Raw genomic sequence first — 17990 nt, 5'->3', positions numbered from 1 at the left:
TCATCTCTTGAGGGGGGAATGTTAGGTAGTTAGAATAGGGAAAAAGAGTCCAAAATGGCGGTGGCTAAAAGATCTGGAAGGGGAAAGCCCGCAAAAATAGAACAAAGGAAAGTCCGAGGACCAGAGTAAGAACCTCAGGTAAAACAAGCAACGCTCCTGCCTAGGCCCAATTTACGTAAGACAGGCCCAGGGACAGAGAAACATAAAAAGAGGAGCCAAAGCCCTCTTCCCTCTTCTCTCTCTCTCTCTCCCACGCGATGGGGCGTTCTTCTCTTCGCGTCTTTGGATCGACGTGCCCTCATTCCTTGAAGATGGATTTTCCTGCTATTATCTAAATAAATAGAGCTGTAACACTGAGCTGTAACACTGATTTATTTAAGAGCTGTAACACGGTCTGTCCTCCGAGAGCTGTGACCTGCCGAGGGGGCTTCAATGTCCGTCACTCCAAATTTTTGTTGTGACGAGACAAAGAACCAAGGCGCATACTTCGCGTGACACCTTCATACTCTGGCCCTTCAGCACCCCAGCCTCCCTGTTCAGCCATATGCAACCACACGCTGTGCTCTCTCACTGTTCATGCCTGTGCAAGCACTCGCTTTGCCTTCTGCCTACAAAGCCCACTCTCCACCTTGCAAACTTTTGGCTCCAACTTCTAAGATCCAGCTCAGATGTCTGTTTGGTGATGTCTTCATCTACTTGCCCTGGGAGAACAGCCACCCTCTCCTCTCCAACTCCCTCAGCACACGTACACATCTCCCTCGCCACCCTTCTGAGGTGCACTGTAATCCTCTATGTCTCTTCATGACCAGACTGTGTTCTTGAGGCGTGTGCAGAGCCCCAGCGAGGAGGCCACTGCTGAGATAATGAAGGAACGAGACTGTTTTTAGGGAACATGGTTTAGTCTTAGCAGCAAAACAGAAATGGTTCTCAGTATAAAATGATTTTAAAAAATCCACACTGATTTATCATTCTTTTATTACTAGTCTCAAGATGCCAAGATGCATTCATCTTCTTTTTGCTGGAAACCCAATATTGCAAGAGAAAAAAGAAATTGTTTTAAAGAAGCATAAATTCACAGTAAGAAGAAGGTGAAGTAGGAAAGGAAACTACTAGCACTGTAGTTTAAGCTCAGAAAATATATCTGCAGCATATTTGTGTGGGAATGGAAATCTCACATCCTGTTTTAAGTTTTGATCTCCTGGGAAGTGTATAAGGTAGTCTGACGTTACCTGATATTCAAACATTAATTGTCAAAATACCACAAAATACTGTCAAAATGTCAATATGTTTCTCATATAAATACCATTTTGTTTATAATGTTTGGTTGAACTCATTAAAAAACAGCATTAAGTGTAAACTTAAATTTTCAAAGGCTATCATTAGAACTTAAGTTCCATTTCACATGATTGGAATATAAAATATTAGATATTAAATAGTATCGATTTGACAGTTCAGTATCAAATTAGCACAAGCTAATTTTCAAAACCAATCAGTGTTCAATAAGACTGACTGAGGGTGGTTCTTATTCAGAAAAATTTCAGTCTCAGTCCTGAGTTCAGAAGTTGTAGTAAACCTGCACTGCTGCCATCAGGGGCAGGACAGTCAGGATGCAAAGCATCTGTTTCTTACAAAATTCACACAAGTGAAAAATCTGTGAGAGCAAAAGAAGTTCATGGCTGAATAACAACAACATGATAGATTTAAGTATGTTCCACAAAGTAGCTGCCAAATCAACAATAAAATGAATAACCACAAGCTTTAAACATCTGGCATTTTCAGAAGTTTTGTACATTGGCCAACTAAGCCTTTTTTCTGCTCCACCACTATTGTTACATATCATAGCAGATTCCACTTCAGGTTTTAGTGAACTACTAAATACCCAAGTTCTCTGAAAACACCCTTGGCCTGCTATTGCTTTATGCAGACTATTCAAAAAGACTAATTCTTTAGTCTCAAACTTGGCATCGGATGCTAATAAGCGATCAGTGTCAAGAGTCAAGAAGATAACTGGGAATCATTTGCCTTGTTCCGTAATTGATCTTGGCACTGCTGCTGAAGCCCCAGGCAGCAGCAGTCTTCGGCTGAAGGCTAAAATAGCGTGAAACAAATTTTCTCGGGACACATTTCTTCTACTTCTGCCATCAAATGTGATTTCACCAACTCACCTTTAGTAAATGGCTTTCCTTGCTTTGCTTATAAATAAACTACCTGGAGACTTACTTTGGTTGCAGCCTCATTTTACTTTTTAATATTTGTCAATAAATTCTGCAGTGATGAGATACTCTACATGTTGTTTTTCTGATCATTTTTTCCCTAGGAATTGGGAACACTGATGTTTGCGTGGTCTTGCAATGTCAACATACACTGTTTTCTTTGGATACAACTCTAAGCGTCACTGTGTAATCAACACAATGCTCTGCCAGCTAATTATCAAGAAAACCCCTACTCTGCTTGGCCTCAAGGGCACATCTGAAGTTCATTTTCCTTGTTACGATGTGGTAGGCTTAGCCTCATAATTTTCTTAAAGATTAAAATAATGTGATGCGTCAATTCATGTGGCACTTAAATGCAGCCGAGTTGTAACTGCATTAGCATCATTTCGAATGATGCATTAGTGTCATTAGAAACGCAGGGAACAGCACTGAAAGCCAGGAGCCCACTGCACTCAGGCTCTTCAAGGTCAAGCCAACTGCTCCCGTGCTGCAGCAGCCCCAGCCAAAACGCAAACAAGAGCACCCGTGGGCCAATAAAGCTGAGCTTACGGACCCCGACGTGCGAACTTCATGAAATTTTGACACGTCACGAAAGATTAATCTTCTTTTGATTCCCTCCCAACTTTTTTTTCCATTTGTACCCTTTTAAATTTTATTTTGTTTTTTAACTTATTTTATATTGGAGTATAGTCGATGAACAACATCGTGAGAGTTTCAGGTGGACCGCAAAGGAACCATCCATACACATACACGTATCCATTCTCCCCGAGAGCTTCCCTGTGGCTCAGATGGTGAAAAAATCTGCTGGCAACGTAGGAGACCCGGGTTCAATCCCTGGGTTGGGAAGATCCTTTGGAGAAGGGAATGGCTACCCACTCCGGTATTCTTGCCTGGAGAATCCCATGGACAGAGGAGCCTGGTGGGCTACAGTCTATGGGGCTGCAGAGTCGGATACGACTCAACGACCAACACTTTCCCTTTCACCCTCCCCCTAGCTTTTGAAGGACATAAAAATACCGCAAGTTTGCAGACCTTACAAAAAGAGGTGCCAGACTGTAGTTTGCCGACCACCACTCATGGTACTGACATCCAAACAAGCTATTCCTGCTAGATGATTTCTTCAGTTTCAGTGAAGGCAAACCCTCTGAGGTGGTATGAAAGTGTTAGTCGCTCAGTCGTGTCTGACTCTTTGCAACCCCATGGACTGTAGCTCTCCAGGCCCCTCTGGCCATGGAATTCTCCAGGCAAGAATACTGGAGTGCCTTGCCAGCCCTTCTCCAGGGGATCTTCCAGACCCAAGGATCAAACCTGGGTCTCCCCCACTGCAGACTGATGCGTCACCTTCTGAGCCACCAGGGAAGGTGGCATGTTTGTGTGAAAAAGAGACAGAAGAGGGAGAGACAGCGTATGGGTTCACTGATTTGCTCAGCTGCAATGCCACGTGCAAGTCTGGATGCAGAGGTTAGGAAGGGTGTTGTCATCTGTTTACTGGCCCCTCAACTGAACTCTCCTTTCATCTTCATTATTCTTATTCTCTAGAATAAATGTTACTTCGAGCCAGGAACCTCTCTGGGATCTCCTTTCCTCAAAACACCTTTGTCTACTTTTTCCATCAGTCAAAACTCCTGCAACGGTTTTCCTTGGTATATATACAGAATGGAATACTTACTCAGCCATGAGAATAAACTAGTGGTTACCAGTGGGGAGGGAAGGCGGGAGGGCAATATAGGGGTAGGAGACTAAGAGTTACAAACTATTAGACATAAAATAAGCCACGATGATATACTATATGAGGCAAATAATATTTTTTAATAACTATAAATGGAGTATAACTTCTAAAAATTTTAAGTCACAATATTACACACCTGTAATTTAAATAATACTGTACATTAACTATACTTCAATAAAATCATAACTGTGGAAATAAAAAGGATAGGAAAACAAAGGTGAGAAACTTTCTCCCAGAATAGAGAGAAAAAATTATACAGAAAACACAGGAGGGGGGAAAAAAAAGAGATTTAGAGAATCAATGCATGGAGTCCAACATTGATTAACTGGATTTCCAGAAACAGAGCAGAGATAATAAAGAGAAGAAAGTGATGAAAGAGGTAATGTAAGAAAAATGTCTATAGCTGAAAGGAGATGAGTTCCGAAAATGAAAAGGCCTACTGATTATTTGAAATAATGACTGAATACAAGGGCCTTCAGTCAGACACATCACTGAGATATTTCAAAATGTAAAGGATATTGGGACTTCCCTGGTGGTCCAATGGTTAAGAATCCACATTGCAATGCTGGGGACGTGGGTTCCATCCCTGGTTGGGGAACAAAGATCCCACAAGCCACAACTGCTGAGCCTGCGAGCCACAACTAGAGTCTGTGCACAGCAACAAAAGATCCCACAGAAGTGTTTGCTTCTGAGATGGAAATTCTAGTTCGAAAAGATACATGTGCCTTAAGGTTGACAGCAGCACATTTACAACAGGCAAGATGTGGAAGCAACCTAAGTGTCCATTAACAGGAGAATGGATAAAGAAGATAAGATATGGAATATTACTCAGCTAGAAAAAGGAATGAAATTACTTCCATCTGCAGCAAAACTGATGGACCTAGAAATAATCATACTAAGTGAAGTAAGTCAGAAAGAGAAAGACCCCGAAAAGCAGCACTCTACTTAAGAACTCAAACTGCAAATTTTCCAAACACATCACTTAAAAAGAAGGGCAGGTGTTAACTTCAGAAATGCAACTCTTACCTCATCCTAACTTACTCATAAGATTCTTCTAAATATCAGACCTTCTAAATAAGTATAAAATGTGATCTGATTCACAGGAATCAAATTTATGGCCCTTTTACTACATTCCAAGTTTTCAGGAACTTTACGGTCATGTGCTGGATGCAAGGCCCAGCTTGGTCAGGGACTAACCGAGTCCCAGTGACAGTCCCAGTCCAAGCTTCCCCTGCTTACTCTCCCAGCTTCCCACAGAGATAAGAATAAAGTCTCAATTTATTTCCTAATAGGGAACAATCTGTATTTCCTTCAGGGCTTTTTCAACTCAGTGAGTTAATGAAGTGTAAGGAGGCTCATTTTTCCTAGTAATTACATCTGCAGGATATGGGTTCCAAAGCCAATAAACGAGAAGACAATGGCTCTCTGTCAAATATGAAAGAGTTCAACCGGTCCCAGAGGTTAAGACAGTAACCCAGTCATCACACATGCAGGAACCTGAGGCTGATAAGCCACTGTACCATGATAACCCTGGTAGCGATAAATAAACACTGAAATACACAGACATGAAATCTGCATGGAATTTGACCATTAAGAGTAAAGGGTAAATGTGACTGTAATTTTTAAAGGTAACAGCCACCAGATCAGGGTATTTCAGGTGGACATCAAGTGCTGTCACCAAAGTCATTTTTAAATTTTTAATTAATTTTTTTAATTGAAATAGAGTTGATTTTACATTATTATATTAGTTTCAGGTATACAGCATAATGATTCAAATTTTTATCGATTATATTACATTTAAAATGATAAAGTATTCACTTTATTCCTTGAACTGTACACTATGTCCTTGTAGCTTATTTAACTTACATACAGTAGTTTGTATCTCTTAACCTCCTACCTCCAATTTGCCCACCTCTTTCTATCTCTCCACCGGCAACCACTAGTTTGCTCTCTGTATCTGTGAGCCTGTTTCTGTTTCGCTATATTCATTTATTTATTTTTTAGATTCTTCATATAAGCAATAATCTATGGTATTTTTCTCTCTCTGACTTATTTCACTAAGCATAATACCCACTAACAATAGTCATTTTAAACAAAAAAATTAGATTTGGGGTAGAATGAAGACAGTTACATTCTCACTGTCAAGGGGAACTTCTATAAAGAAAGACGGCTTCAAAATCTGTGTGTAGACTTGAAATAAAATTACAGTGAGCTCATTTGTTATTTACAGATTCTTACTATCTCCAAATTTAACTACAGAAGATTTTAATAACAGACAAGTTTATTAGGGTAGGCAAAAACTTAAACAGATGATAGGTAAAGAATGTAACTAGATGATAGGGAGTGATATTAGGTAGTCTGCATGGTATACTGTGCTACTTTGTCAAAGGGTTAAAAAACACAACTAATTTAAAACCTCAGTCTCTCTCACCTGTGTGCTCGCTCTCTCATTTTTGTTTCCTAAAGCCAAAGAAAGTGGTGAAAATGTCTGTAAAATGTTTTGTAAATACTTCCTGGGTCAGCAAATTTTCTAATTATTCTGGTTATTTGATAAGAACTTGAGACTCTTTGAAATTACTCAGTCGTAATGTACTCCCCACTCACTTAAAAAATATATATATACTAACTACAGAGCTACTTACATAAGTATATTTAGGAAAATAACATATGAACTGAAAATTCTTCCATTAGTAACCCAACTGCCCCATGCCTAAAAGAAATGACACCTAGTCCAGCTCCCTAAAATATGAGTCCTGCCAGGTGAGAACCTCAACCAAATGTGTGCCTCTAAGATTGTATTAAAGAATTCATAAAGCCCTCAAGTGCTTGTCTTATTCACATAATCAGAAAAAGGCAATGAAATTATATAGCGCACACCAGAGTTCTTACCTTAGGAAAAGAAGCTGAACAATTTCAACAAGGCAATTTCAATTCAATTCTTTAATTCACCAACAACTATTTTCTAAATAAGAATTGTCTCTTAAGATGTTCTCTATGTACAACAGCGCAGACACATTCAAGAACAAGAAAAGGCCTGTTTCTTGCATATGTAACAAACTCTAATGAGCATACAAAATTTTTCACTTGTTTTCTGACCTTTGATGGGATGGTACCTTATTAAATTGTGGATATTAAGACAAAAAGAATGTGAACAAACTCTTCATAAGGGCAGAGACCTCCAGTGTCCAGATCACAATCTGGCACAGAGTAGGTGTGTAGTATCTGTTGACTAAGCAAACAGATGGTACCTGTCTATCTCTTCCTTTAAAGTACTGGGGTAAAGGTAAATGCAGGGCAATAAAGCTGGCCGGACCAGAGAGAGTTTATGTAATTTGGGGAGACTCTGAAAATCAATGCTAAGAGCTGATACAGTGCCTAACATTCACAATATTTGTTACTCACTTCAGAAGCTGACACATAAAAGCAAAGTCGATTCAGCAATTCACTATGGAGACAGTGTGGTTAATTTTCACATAGTTTTAGGAATCTGCTTAGATTTATTACTGAGAACCCATCTGTCAACACAGGAGACATGAGACAAGGGGTTCAATCCCTGGGTCAGGAAGATCCCCTGGAGGAGGGCATGGCAACCCACGCTCCAGTATCCCTGCCTGGAGAATGCCATGGACAGGAGCCTGGCGGGCTAGAGTCCACAGGGTTGCGGAGTCGAACCAACTGAAGTGACTTAGCACACACGCACAGTCTGAGTCCTTTCCTTCTGATTACTCCAGAGGCTACTGCAATCTATTATCTGCTCCCAGCACTATTCTGGCCAAGGTGGCCAACGACCTCTCAGTGCCAAGGACAACGGACACTAGACATCTTCCTGGCCTTCAACACAGGCGGTCTGACCTGCTCTCTCCCTGAGCTCCCCTAACACTTGCTCTTCAGTTCTGGCCGCTGCTCTCACCTCGCCTGTTCTTCTCTACCTGACATATACATGTCCCTGGGCCTCTTCTTTTCTTCTCTCCTCTCTGCTCAATGTTCACCTGCTTCAGTGGGTTTCAAATAATATGCCTACGACTCCCAATACCCTCTCCTGAGCTCCAGCCCCAAATGCCTGCTGGAAAGCTCAGTGTCTTCTGAAATTCGACGTAACCAGAGTGAAAATTATCTTCGTTCTTCCCTCCTCCTGTTCCCTGGTAGTGATGCCACCGTTCACCCAGCTGAGCACCGGAAAGGTGCCTGTCCCTCACCCCATCCGACCCTTCCTTCTGCTCATTCTACCTCCGAAATCTTCTCTGGAACCATCCACTTCTTCCTTTTTCCACTGGCACAACCCTCCTGCAAGTCACTCAGTTTTCTCCCTTAGTCTCCTCACAGCTACCCTACTTACTCCCTTTCAATCCAAACTGATCTTTCGAAAGTGAGAAATTTATCACATCTTGTTTAAAACCAGTCAACAGCTTCCTGTGCTTTTTAGGATAAATTCCAAAATCCTCAGTAAGGTCTACGAAGCCCTGATGATGTCATCTCCATCTCCCCCTCTAGACTTTTCTTGTACCATTTCTGTCACCACTATCTCTTTTTAAATATATATATATTTTAATTTTTACTGAGATAATATTAGTTTATGAAATTATGTAAATTACCAGTGTATAATATTATACATCTACTTCCGAATGTTGTTGTTGTGTCTGACTCTTTGTGACCCCATGGACTATAGCCCATCAGGCTCCTCTGCCCATGCAATTTCTCAGGCAAGAATCCTGGAGTGGGTTGCCATTTCCTTTTCCAGGGGATCTTCCTGACCCAGGGATTGAACCCACATCTCTGGCACTGGCAGGCAGATTCTTTACCACTGAGCCACCAGGGAAGCCCCTACTTCTGCATATATCACCAAAATTTTAGTTTCAATCCATCACCAGAGGGTTGATCCTCTTTATCCAGGTCACCTTCCCTCTGCCCTTTTTCTCCTCTGGTAACCACTACTCTGTTGTCTGCATCTATGTGCTTGGTTTTGTTTGGTTTGTTCATTTATTTTGTTTGTTTTTATATCCCATATGTGAATTAATCATATGAGACCTGTCCTCTGATTTATTTCATTCAGCAGAACTTCAAGATTCATACACATTATCACACATGGCAGGATTTCATCTTTTCATGGCTGAGTAGTATTCCACCGTGTGTGTGTGCACGCACACACAAGTGTGTGTGTGAGAGAGAGGGAGAGGGGAGAGAGAGAGATTTTTATCCATTCATCCATTAATGGGCACTCAGGTTGTTTCCATATCTTGGCATTGTAAATAATGCTTCAATGAACATAGGAGTGCAGGTATCTTTTTGAATTAAGTGTTTTCATTTTCTTTGGATAAACACCCATAGATGGGAGAGTTTGTCACCATCATCTTTGCTTTTTTTTTTTTTTTTAACTTTTTGTGACTGTCTTCCTTTTTTTAAATTTATTTTTAATTAAAGGATAATTTCAATCTTTTGGTTTCTGCCACACATCAACATGGATCAGCCATAGGCATACATGTGTCCCCTCCTTCTTGAGCTTCCCTCCCATTTCCCACCCCATCCCACTCCTCTAGGTTGTCACAGACTCCAGGTTTGAGTTCCCTGAGTCGTATAGCAAATTCCCACCGGCTATTTTACATATGTTAGTGTGTATGTTTCCAGGCTACTCTCTCCATTCGTCCCACCCTCTCCTTCCTACCTGCACCTGCCATGTCGGTAAGTCTGTTCTCTATGTCATCATCTCCACTATTGCCCTGCAAATAGGCTCATAGTACTGTCTTTCCAGATTCCTTATATATGTGCTAACATATGATATTTGTTTTTCCCTGACTTCCTTCACTCTGCATAATAGGTTCTAGATTAACCCACCTCATTAGCACTAACTCAAGTGTGTTTCTTTTTATGGCTGAAAAATATTTCATTGTATATATGTGCTACAGCTTCTTTATTTATTCATCTAGGACATCTAGGTTGCTTCCATGTCCTACCTTTTGTAAATAGTGCTGCAATGAACACTGGGGTACATGTGTCTTTTTCAATTATGGTCTTCTCAGGCTATGAGCCTGGTACTGGGATCATTGCATCATATGGTAGTTTTATTTCTGGTTTTTAAAGGAATCTCCATACTGTCTTCCATGGTGGCTATATCAATTTCCATTCCCACCAACAGTGTAAGAGAGTTCCCTTTTCTCCACATCCTCTCCAGCATTAATCATTTGTAGAATTTTTTATGATGGCCATTCTGACTATTGCGAAGTGATATTTCATTGTAGTTTTGATTTGTATTTCTCTAGTAATGAGTGAATTTTGATTTGCGTTTCTCTAATAATGGTTTTTCCAGTAGTCATGTAGGGATGTGAGAGTTGGACCTTAATTAATTAGTGATGCTGAGCATCTTTTCATGTGTTTATTAGCCATCTGTATGTCTTCTTTGGAGAAATGTCTGTTTAGGTCTTTTGCCCACCTTTGGATTGGGTTGTTTGTTTTTTTGTTATTGAGATGCATAAGCTGCTTGTATATTTTGGAAGTTAATCCTTTATCAGTTGTTTCATTTGCTACTATTTTCTACATTCTGAGGGTTGTCTTTTCACCTTGTTTATGGTTTCCTTTGCTGTGCAAAAGCTTTTAAGTTTAAATAGGTTCCACTTGTTTATTTTTGTTTTTATTTCCAATATTCTATGAATTATTCCATATTCTATGATCGTCTATGGGTCATAGACGATCTCACTGTGATTTATGCCAGAGTGTTCTGCTTATGTTTTCCTCCACCATTATCTCTTAATAGAATCAAAGAATAACTCAAGAAGATCTTAGAATACACCATACTCCGAAAAGCCTCAAAAAAATGGAACAAAATCCATAGATGTTCCAAATTCAATGATTTCTGTTTTGGCTTGTAGTTCCCACTATCATATTTATCAAAAGCAGTTCTGAGATATATTTTGTAATTCTGAGGCAACAGTTTATCACAGAGTGATTCAAAATGAAAACCTGCTTATTCCTGTCAAAAGATGAGTCACTGACTTTTGTGAAGTTCTCCAAATCCTCTCGGGCCAGTGGCTCCCAGATTTTCTAGATCAGTTAAGAAACTGAGAGGAGCCCAGCACAAGGAGCCCCAATTTATTCTCCAAAGTGATGATATTAAAACAAACAAAAAAATTCACACACATAAAAGAAAGAACATTTTAACAAAAATTGAACATCTGCAATCAGAATAAAAGCTAACATTCTAATTTAATAATTTTATGGCCTATTTTTTCTCATTTCATTAAAGATTTGTGAAAGCAGTTTCCCCAACTGACACCAGAGGCTGGACTAGACTTTGATAACCACTGTTTCAAATAAAAACTACTAAGTTCATGGAGCATGTGTGCATGCTCAAACATGTCCGACTCTTTGTGACACCCCACCGACTGTAGCCCACCAGGCTCCTCTGTCCGTGGGATTTTCTAGGTAAGAATACTGGAGTGGGTTGCTATTCCCTTCTCCAGGGGATCTTCCCAACCCAGGGATCAAATCCACATCTCCTGCATTGGCAGGTGAATTCTTTACTAGTGAGCCACCTGGGAAGCCCAGATTCATGGAGGGGCTATTGATCTTCTTGTTCTAAAAATACCTTTTAAAGTACTTTTGCTTAAGTACTGAAAAAGAAAATAAAAAGCATTCTCTGACATTTGAAATTGTTCTGAGGTCCACAACTCGACCTGTCAGTATTAGCACTTGCTGATCTGACACTCAAAAGCCAGGCCATTTCTGTTCTCCTGTTAGACATAATTGACCTCAAATACCTACCTCAGCGAAGGCTAAGCTGAGGCACGATAAAATGATGCAAAGTAAGCCCACTTCGTGACTCTAAGCTCAGACAAAAAAAAAAAGGGTACCTTGCAACTCACAAAACATGAAAGACCCTCTTCTACTGCTAACAAATAACGTTTTTCACTCAATCATAGTGTCACCTCACTCTCTAAAAGCGTCTGATCCAGAATAAACCCCTGATTCCTTAGACTTGACCCTGAAACACACGAAGTCCAAATTATAAAACAGGTTTCTCCTAACGCCCTTTTTCTGAGAGGCCCAAGAGTTGCTCATGGCGAGCATTCTCATTCACCGTGGAATAATAAAACCAAGGTTTTTCAACTATAGGCGTGTTTCCTTGGGTCTTTGGCTGAAAGCATTGACAGTATCAAACTATAAAATTCTTTTAAAATTCTCATAATCCCCACCACTTTATAGCAAATTAATTCCCTACCCTTAAAATTAATTCCCTAGTCCTTAAAGCAGACTAATTTTATTTTTCCTTATAGCCTTCCAACCCATGCCTACTGTGTATTTTTCTCTTACGGAAATCACTGTGCATACCATTTTGTTTTCTGCTTTTACTTGCTTTATCTTGTGTCACTTTTGAATGGCTGAATACTACCTCACTATGATTTTATTCTTAAAGCACTTCTCCGTAGAGAAATAAAAGAATAAAGGAGGTGAATGCACACCTTGCTTGCAATATCAATATCCTACTTAAGCCGTCAGGAGCAGCCTTATCTAGACAGTCTTAAGTCACATGCACCCAAGTTCCTACTTATCCCATCTGTCGACAAAGAAAAATGCAGCCTTACGGTTTTTCGAGAAGAGAATTATGCAAAAGCACCAGACTGGGTGTCCAGAGGCTTGAGATGTCACGCATCCGAAAACAAATGTGTGACCTCTGGCTAGTCATTGACTCACTCGGCGATTACTTCCTCCCTTGTAAAAAATGAAACTGGTCCCACATTTGCTCTTGCAATATTACGTCTGTGTTCCTGCTACTTCCCTGAGGGGGAAAGAGCCACAGGTCTGGTGGTCACTTGACTCGGGTGGGCCTGGACTACTCCCATCGCCCTAAACGGGGATGCCTCGTCCTTTCCGAGGGTCCTTCAGATCCTTAGTTACTATCTCTCCTTCAGCACCTCGTCACAAGGCAGAGAAAGCCAAAGTGCTCAAACAGCTCGTAACTTAATTATGTACACAGATCAACTGGGACTCTTCCTCAGTAGTTCTATAGGCGCGTGGGAAAAGTACACTCAGTCAAATGTGAGGGTGTGCAAACACAACCGCCAGTCTGCAGAGATGAGGATTTCCCCTCAAAGTTTCTTTGTTCCAGCTTGTACCGAATCGACCCGGGGTGAGGCTCGCCAGCCCGCTCTGCACCCACGCCTCTGCTCAGAGACACACGGATCCCTATAAAGATGCTGCCTGGGGTCGATCAAGCTCCGCCTGCCTGGCATCTGCGCGCCCCCCCGCCCCATGCTCCGGCGCGCCCCTCTCCGCCTCCTCGACTCCAGCTCACCCACCGGTGGCACCTGCTGCGCAACCAAGCAGGTGACGGTCCCGCTCAGCAAGATGAAGATTAGACGACTCCAGCCTAGCATCCTTCCATCCACCAACGCGCTTCAAAGGACTTCTGAGGAGGCCGCTCGAGGCACCACCTGAGCGCCGAGAAGGCCACGCCCCCCCGCCGCCACGTGACCCGACAGCCGGACCGCACCACGCGAGGCGTGGGCGGGGGGAGATGGGCTCTGGGGTGAGGGCGGCAAGGAGAGGCCCTGGCTTTTCAGTGACGCGGCGGGACGAGGGAGGCTTCCGAGAGGAAGAACAAACCCGCAAGATGGAGGGTGAGCGCTCGAGTAAGGACCGTGGTGTTCGTCCCACCCCCTGCACCGCAGGTAGTGGTTGCGCCCAGCCCGAGCTCCAGCCCCAAGCCCCGCCCCGGCGAGTGCGGCTGTGGAACTTTCCTTCCCGCGAAGTCCCTCACAGAGGGCCGCGCCCTCCTCAGAGAGTGGGGGTGGGGATCACCTCCCCTTTCCCGGCCGGTGCGGCCGCGCACCGTCCCCGTACGGCCCAGGGCGAGGTCTGCACTCGGCCGCTCGGTACCAAATGTCCATGAGATGGGCACAAGGCACGAGAGTCTCAAAACGCAGCGTAGCCCGCGACAGCGACCGGTCTTTGCCCTCTGAGGAGAGCAGGGCCCGAAGTGAGTGAGGTTATCGGTCCTGACCGTGGAGTCACCCGACGGCTGTCAGGGGCCAGGAGCGGGGCATAGTTAATTCTCACGGATGCTCCAGGCTGTGAATTTACCCATTTAGGCTTTCGCCTCTGAACTGACAAGCCACAGAATTTAGGCTTCGGTTTACTCGCACTGAGACAACAGGTGGAATGCCCAGGTAGGACCGAGAACCTTCCTTCCGTGGAGTGAAGCACCTGTGTACCTTCACCTGCTGCAGTGAGAGGACGCATGTTGGCAAAACCCAGGTGAACCTGGGAGCAGGGTAGGCGGGCAGTCTGTTTTAGCCTGCACCTGGAAAACAGCTTTACAGGTGTATTTGCTTGGCATACGTGCGGTGTTTGGACACTGTTGCCCTAGTCGGATAAAATGTGTTAGTCGCTCAGTCGTGTCCGACTCTTTGCGACCCCGTGGACTATAGTCTGCGAGGCTCCTCTGTCCGTGGGATTTTCCAGGCAAGAATGCTGCGGTGGATTGCCATGCTCTCCTCCAGGGGATCTTCCCGACCCAGAGTTGGAACCCAGGTCTCCCCTATTGCAGGCAGATTCTATACCATCTTAACTATGTAAGTTCAATAGAAAATCCTGAGCTCTCCGTCCCACTTTCTGATTGAACCTTTTTGACTTCCAACTGGCTTTTTTTTTTTTTAATGCTTCAGTAAAATCAGAATACTGTCACTAAAATCTTCATATATATATTTTTTCTTATGTAAGTTTGAAATTGTGGTTTCAAACTTACCCATTTGTATCACTTTGTTAGAAAAAAATCAGTGTTTTTGCTGGAGATTGGGAAATGAGAATTTGATATCTGGGAACATTTATTCCAGTTTTTTGTTTTCTTTTTTTTGTGGTAGATGACAGGATTCCTCTCTCTGATGAGGGAAGTTTGACTTTTGAAACATATCACATGATTAAAGTAGTTCCTGATTCAAAAGTGAGCAAGAAGATCATAGAAATGTTCATTAATTCAAACAATATTTACTGTCCACCTGCAGTGTGCCAATCATTTCACCAGACACTGAGGATAAGCTGAGAACAAAAAAGACAGAAGGCTCCTCCCTCATAAGGCTTACATTCTAGATGAGAAATGGACAATAAGCATCAAACCCAAGGAAATTACCTAGGATGTTGTTTTTGTTAAGTTGCTGAGTCATGTCTGGCTCTTTGTGACCCTGTGGGTTATAGCCCACCTGGCTCCTCTGTCCATGGAATTCTCCAGGCAAGAATACTGGAGTGGGTTGCCGATTCCTTCTCCAGGGGTTCTTCCTGACCCAGGAATTGAACCCAGCTCTCCTGCATTGGCAGGTGGATTCTTTACCATTGAGCCACCTGGGAAGCCCTTACATAGGATGTTATAGGGTAATAAACATTACAGAGAAAAAGCAGAGTGGTGGAGAGGGAATGGGTTGAGAGTAGGATGAGTCACAATTTAAGTAGAATGGACAGGACAGGGGATTCCCAGGTGGCGCTAGTGGTAAAGAATCCACCTGCCAGTGCAGGAGACCTTAAGAGGCACAGCTTTGATCCCTGGGTTAGGAAGCTCTCTTGGAGTATGAAATGGCAAACAAATCCAATATTCTTGCCTGGAAAATTCCCTGAACATAGGAGCCTGGTGGTCTACAGTCCATAGGGTTGCACAGAGTTTGACAAGACTGAAGTGACATAGCATACAGGGACAGGAAAAGCATTATTGAGAAAGTGATATTTGAGCAGAGATTTGAAGGAGGTGAGGAGTTAGTTTTGTGGATGACTAGGGAAGAGTATTTCAGACAGAGGGAGCAGCCGGAGCAAAGGGTTAACAGAATGTGCCTGGTATGTTTGGCTATAGCAAGGAAGTCAGTGGGGGTGGAGCAGAAGGAAGAGGGATTAAAACAGTGGGTGAAGTCTGAGTGGTCTGGAGGGGTAGGGCAGGTTATATAGGTCATAAGGAGCTATTGTGAAGACCTGGGCATCGCTCTATGCAAATATGTAAATAGGTTGATTTATCTTGGACCTTAGAATAAACCTACAAAAAAAGAGAAAAAAATTAGAGGATTCCCATCTTTTATATAAATGGCTATTTGATTTGAAATCATCTTTTTTTTGCATTTTATGCAAAAATTCAGGTTTTATTTTTACTAATTCTTGGTGGGAGCTGATGTCGAACTGAAAAGCAAGCAGTAGTAACTTTTGTTTTCTACCTCCTAGCTGAATAATAATACACATAATGTGGCATTTTCACTAGGCAAGACTTTTTACATTTCACATTAGAATACATTACTCTTTTCTTGAACAAAATGACCTAGTTACTAAAGAAACTATCTTTGGAGGAAGTGTTTAATAAGCATATTTTATTTAAATCAGGGGCTTACCTCTTAGCTCAGTCGGTAAAGAATCTGCCTGTATTGCAGGAGATCTGGGTTCGATTCCTGGGTCGGGAAGATCCTCCGGAGAAGGAAATGGCAACCTACACGAGTATTCTCACCTGGAGAATCCCATGGACAGAAGAGCCTGGCAGCCTACAGTCCATGGGGTCGCAAGAGTTGGACACGACTTAGCGACTAAACCACTATTTAAATAAATCCTCTAGTAGGAAATGGAGAATTCATTGCCTTTACTTAGAAGAAGGCTGTGTAAGTAGTTACATGTCACGTTTATTTGTGCCGCTCACCAGCATTTCCTTATTGGAAACATTTTATTTTCCATATCACAGTTCCCAAAAAGACTTTCAGGTTTCAGAATTCTGTATCTCCTTTGGCTTCCTTCTCTCTTGATTCCACTCAGGCTTTATTAATGGTTCACTTCGTATCATCTCCATCTTTGTAAACTTTCTTTAGAACGTTCATTAATTCCTCGCTAGGATCTGTTTCAATGTCATAGGAGGTCTAATCTTTCTCTTTGCATTTTTTTCAACCTGAGTCAGGTAGTTCCACTGTGTGTTTTCTGCTTTGTTTATGTAGATAACTGTATCTGCCTTGAACTTTTTTGAACTGCCTTCCACAGAGATGGATTTCAAGAGATTGTTCATAATCATGGAGTAACTCTTCCCATTTAAATTCTTTACCAAAAGATCAAATGACCTCTCTGTGAAATGTACCTGCATGTTCTCAGTGAGCACTTGATGAACTGCAGTGAAGTTAATGTAGATTTTCATACACTTGTCTGACTGATCCCATCCATAATTACTGAATTTCACTGTATATGCTGTTTTAATAAGAGCAACCACAGCAGCTAGCTTTTTGTTTTCTAAAAGTTTTGCTTTCCTCTGTGATTTCTGCTGCATCTTGTTTTTGATTTCTGTCTCAATCTTGGATTTTTCAGCTGTGAGGGGATCAGATACTCTTTTTCTGGTGGCTTTTCCCAGCGGCACTTTAAGCTCTTCTATATTTTTCTGTAGCTCTTCCTAATTGAAGCCATGGTTGGGCTGCGGCAGGCAAGGCCCCGGCTGCAGTGGCACAGGGGCAAGAACAGGAAATGGCACCCTGAACATGCTCACCCCGAGCGCAGACTGCTCTGGCATTGATCATTCATATTTTTGAAAAAAAAATTTATCAAATAAAAGATTCTTTAAATTCTGTGGTGCTTTATAACTTTCGAAAATTACACACACATGATTTCATATAATTGCATTATTGCCCCCCCCCCCCTTTCACTTCTCCCCAACTGGTAACCACTAGTTTGTTTTCAATATCTTTGAGTCTACTTCTTTTTTGTTTATTAACTAGTTTGTTTTATTTTTCAGATTCCACAGTATGAGTGATAGCGTACAGTATTTTGTATTTCTCTGTATTATTTCACTAAGCATTATGCTTTCCAAGTCCGTTTGCCATTTTACTACAAATGGCAAAATTTCCTTCTTTTATATGGCTGAGTAGTATTCCATTGTATATATTTATATACCAGTACTTCTTTATCCATTCATCTTGATAGACACTTAGGTTTCTTCCATACCTTGGTCATTATAAATGATGATGCTATAAAGATAGGAGTGCATGTATCTTTTCCATTACTGTTTTTTGGATATGTACCCAGAAGTGAAATTTCTAGGTCAAATCAATTCAGTTCAGTCGCTC

At 41.9% G+C, this 17990-nt stretch overlaps 1 protein-coding gene and 1 pseudogene across 1 annotated transcript in view; both read right to left on the bottom strand.

The window, feature by feature from the left end:
- The window catches only part of ASAH1 (N-acylsphingosine amidohydrolase 1), a 37561-nt gene extending 24174 nt beyond the window's left edge, over positions 1-13387 (bottom strand). The window contains exon 1 of the mRNA XM_061134980.1: positions 13230-13387. Within this exon, the coding sequence (XP_060990963.1) occupies positions 13230-13307 (78 nt within the window). The 5' untranslated portion in view covers positions 13308-13387. The remainder of the gene's footprint in view (positions 1-13229) is intronic.
- A 2189-nt stretch (positions 13388-15576) lies between these two features.
- LOC133050422 (calcyclin-binding protein-like) lies at positions 15577-17506 on the bottom strand (annotated as a pseudogene).
- Positions 17507-17990: the final 484 nt, after the last annotated feature.

This window comes from Dama dama, chromosome 32 (genome assembly GCF_033118175.1).
Source record: "Dama dama isolate Ldn47 chromosome 32, ASM3311817v1, whole genome shotgun sequence".
Taxonomy (NCBI): Eukaryota; Metazoa; Chordata; class Mammalia; order Artiodactyla; family Cervidae; genus Dama; species Dama dama.
The sequence above is the reverse complement of the archived record's forward strand: the minus strand, read 5'-3'. Positions and strand labels throughout refer to the sequence as shown.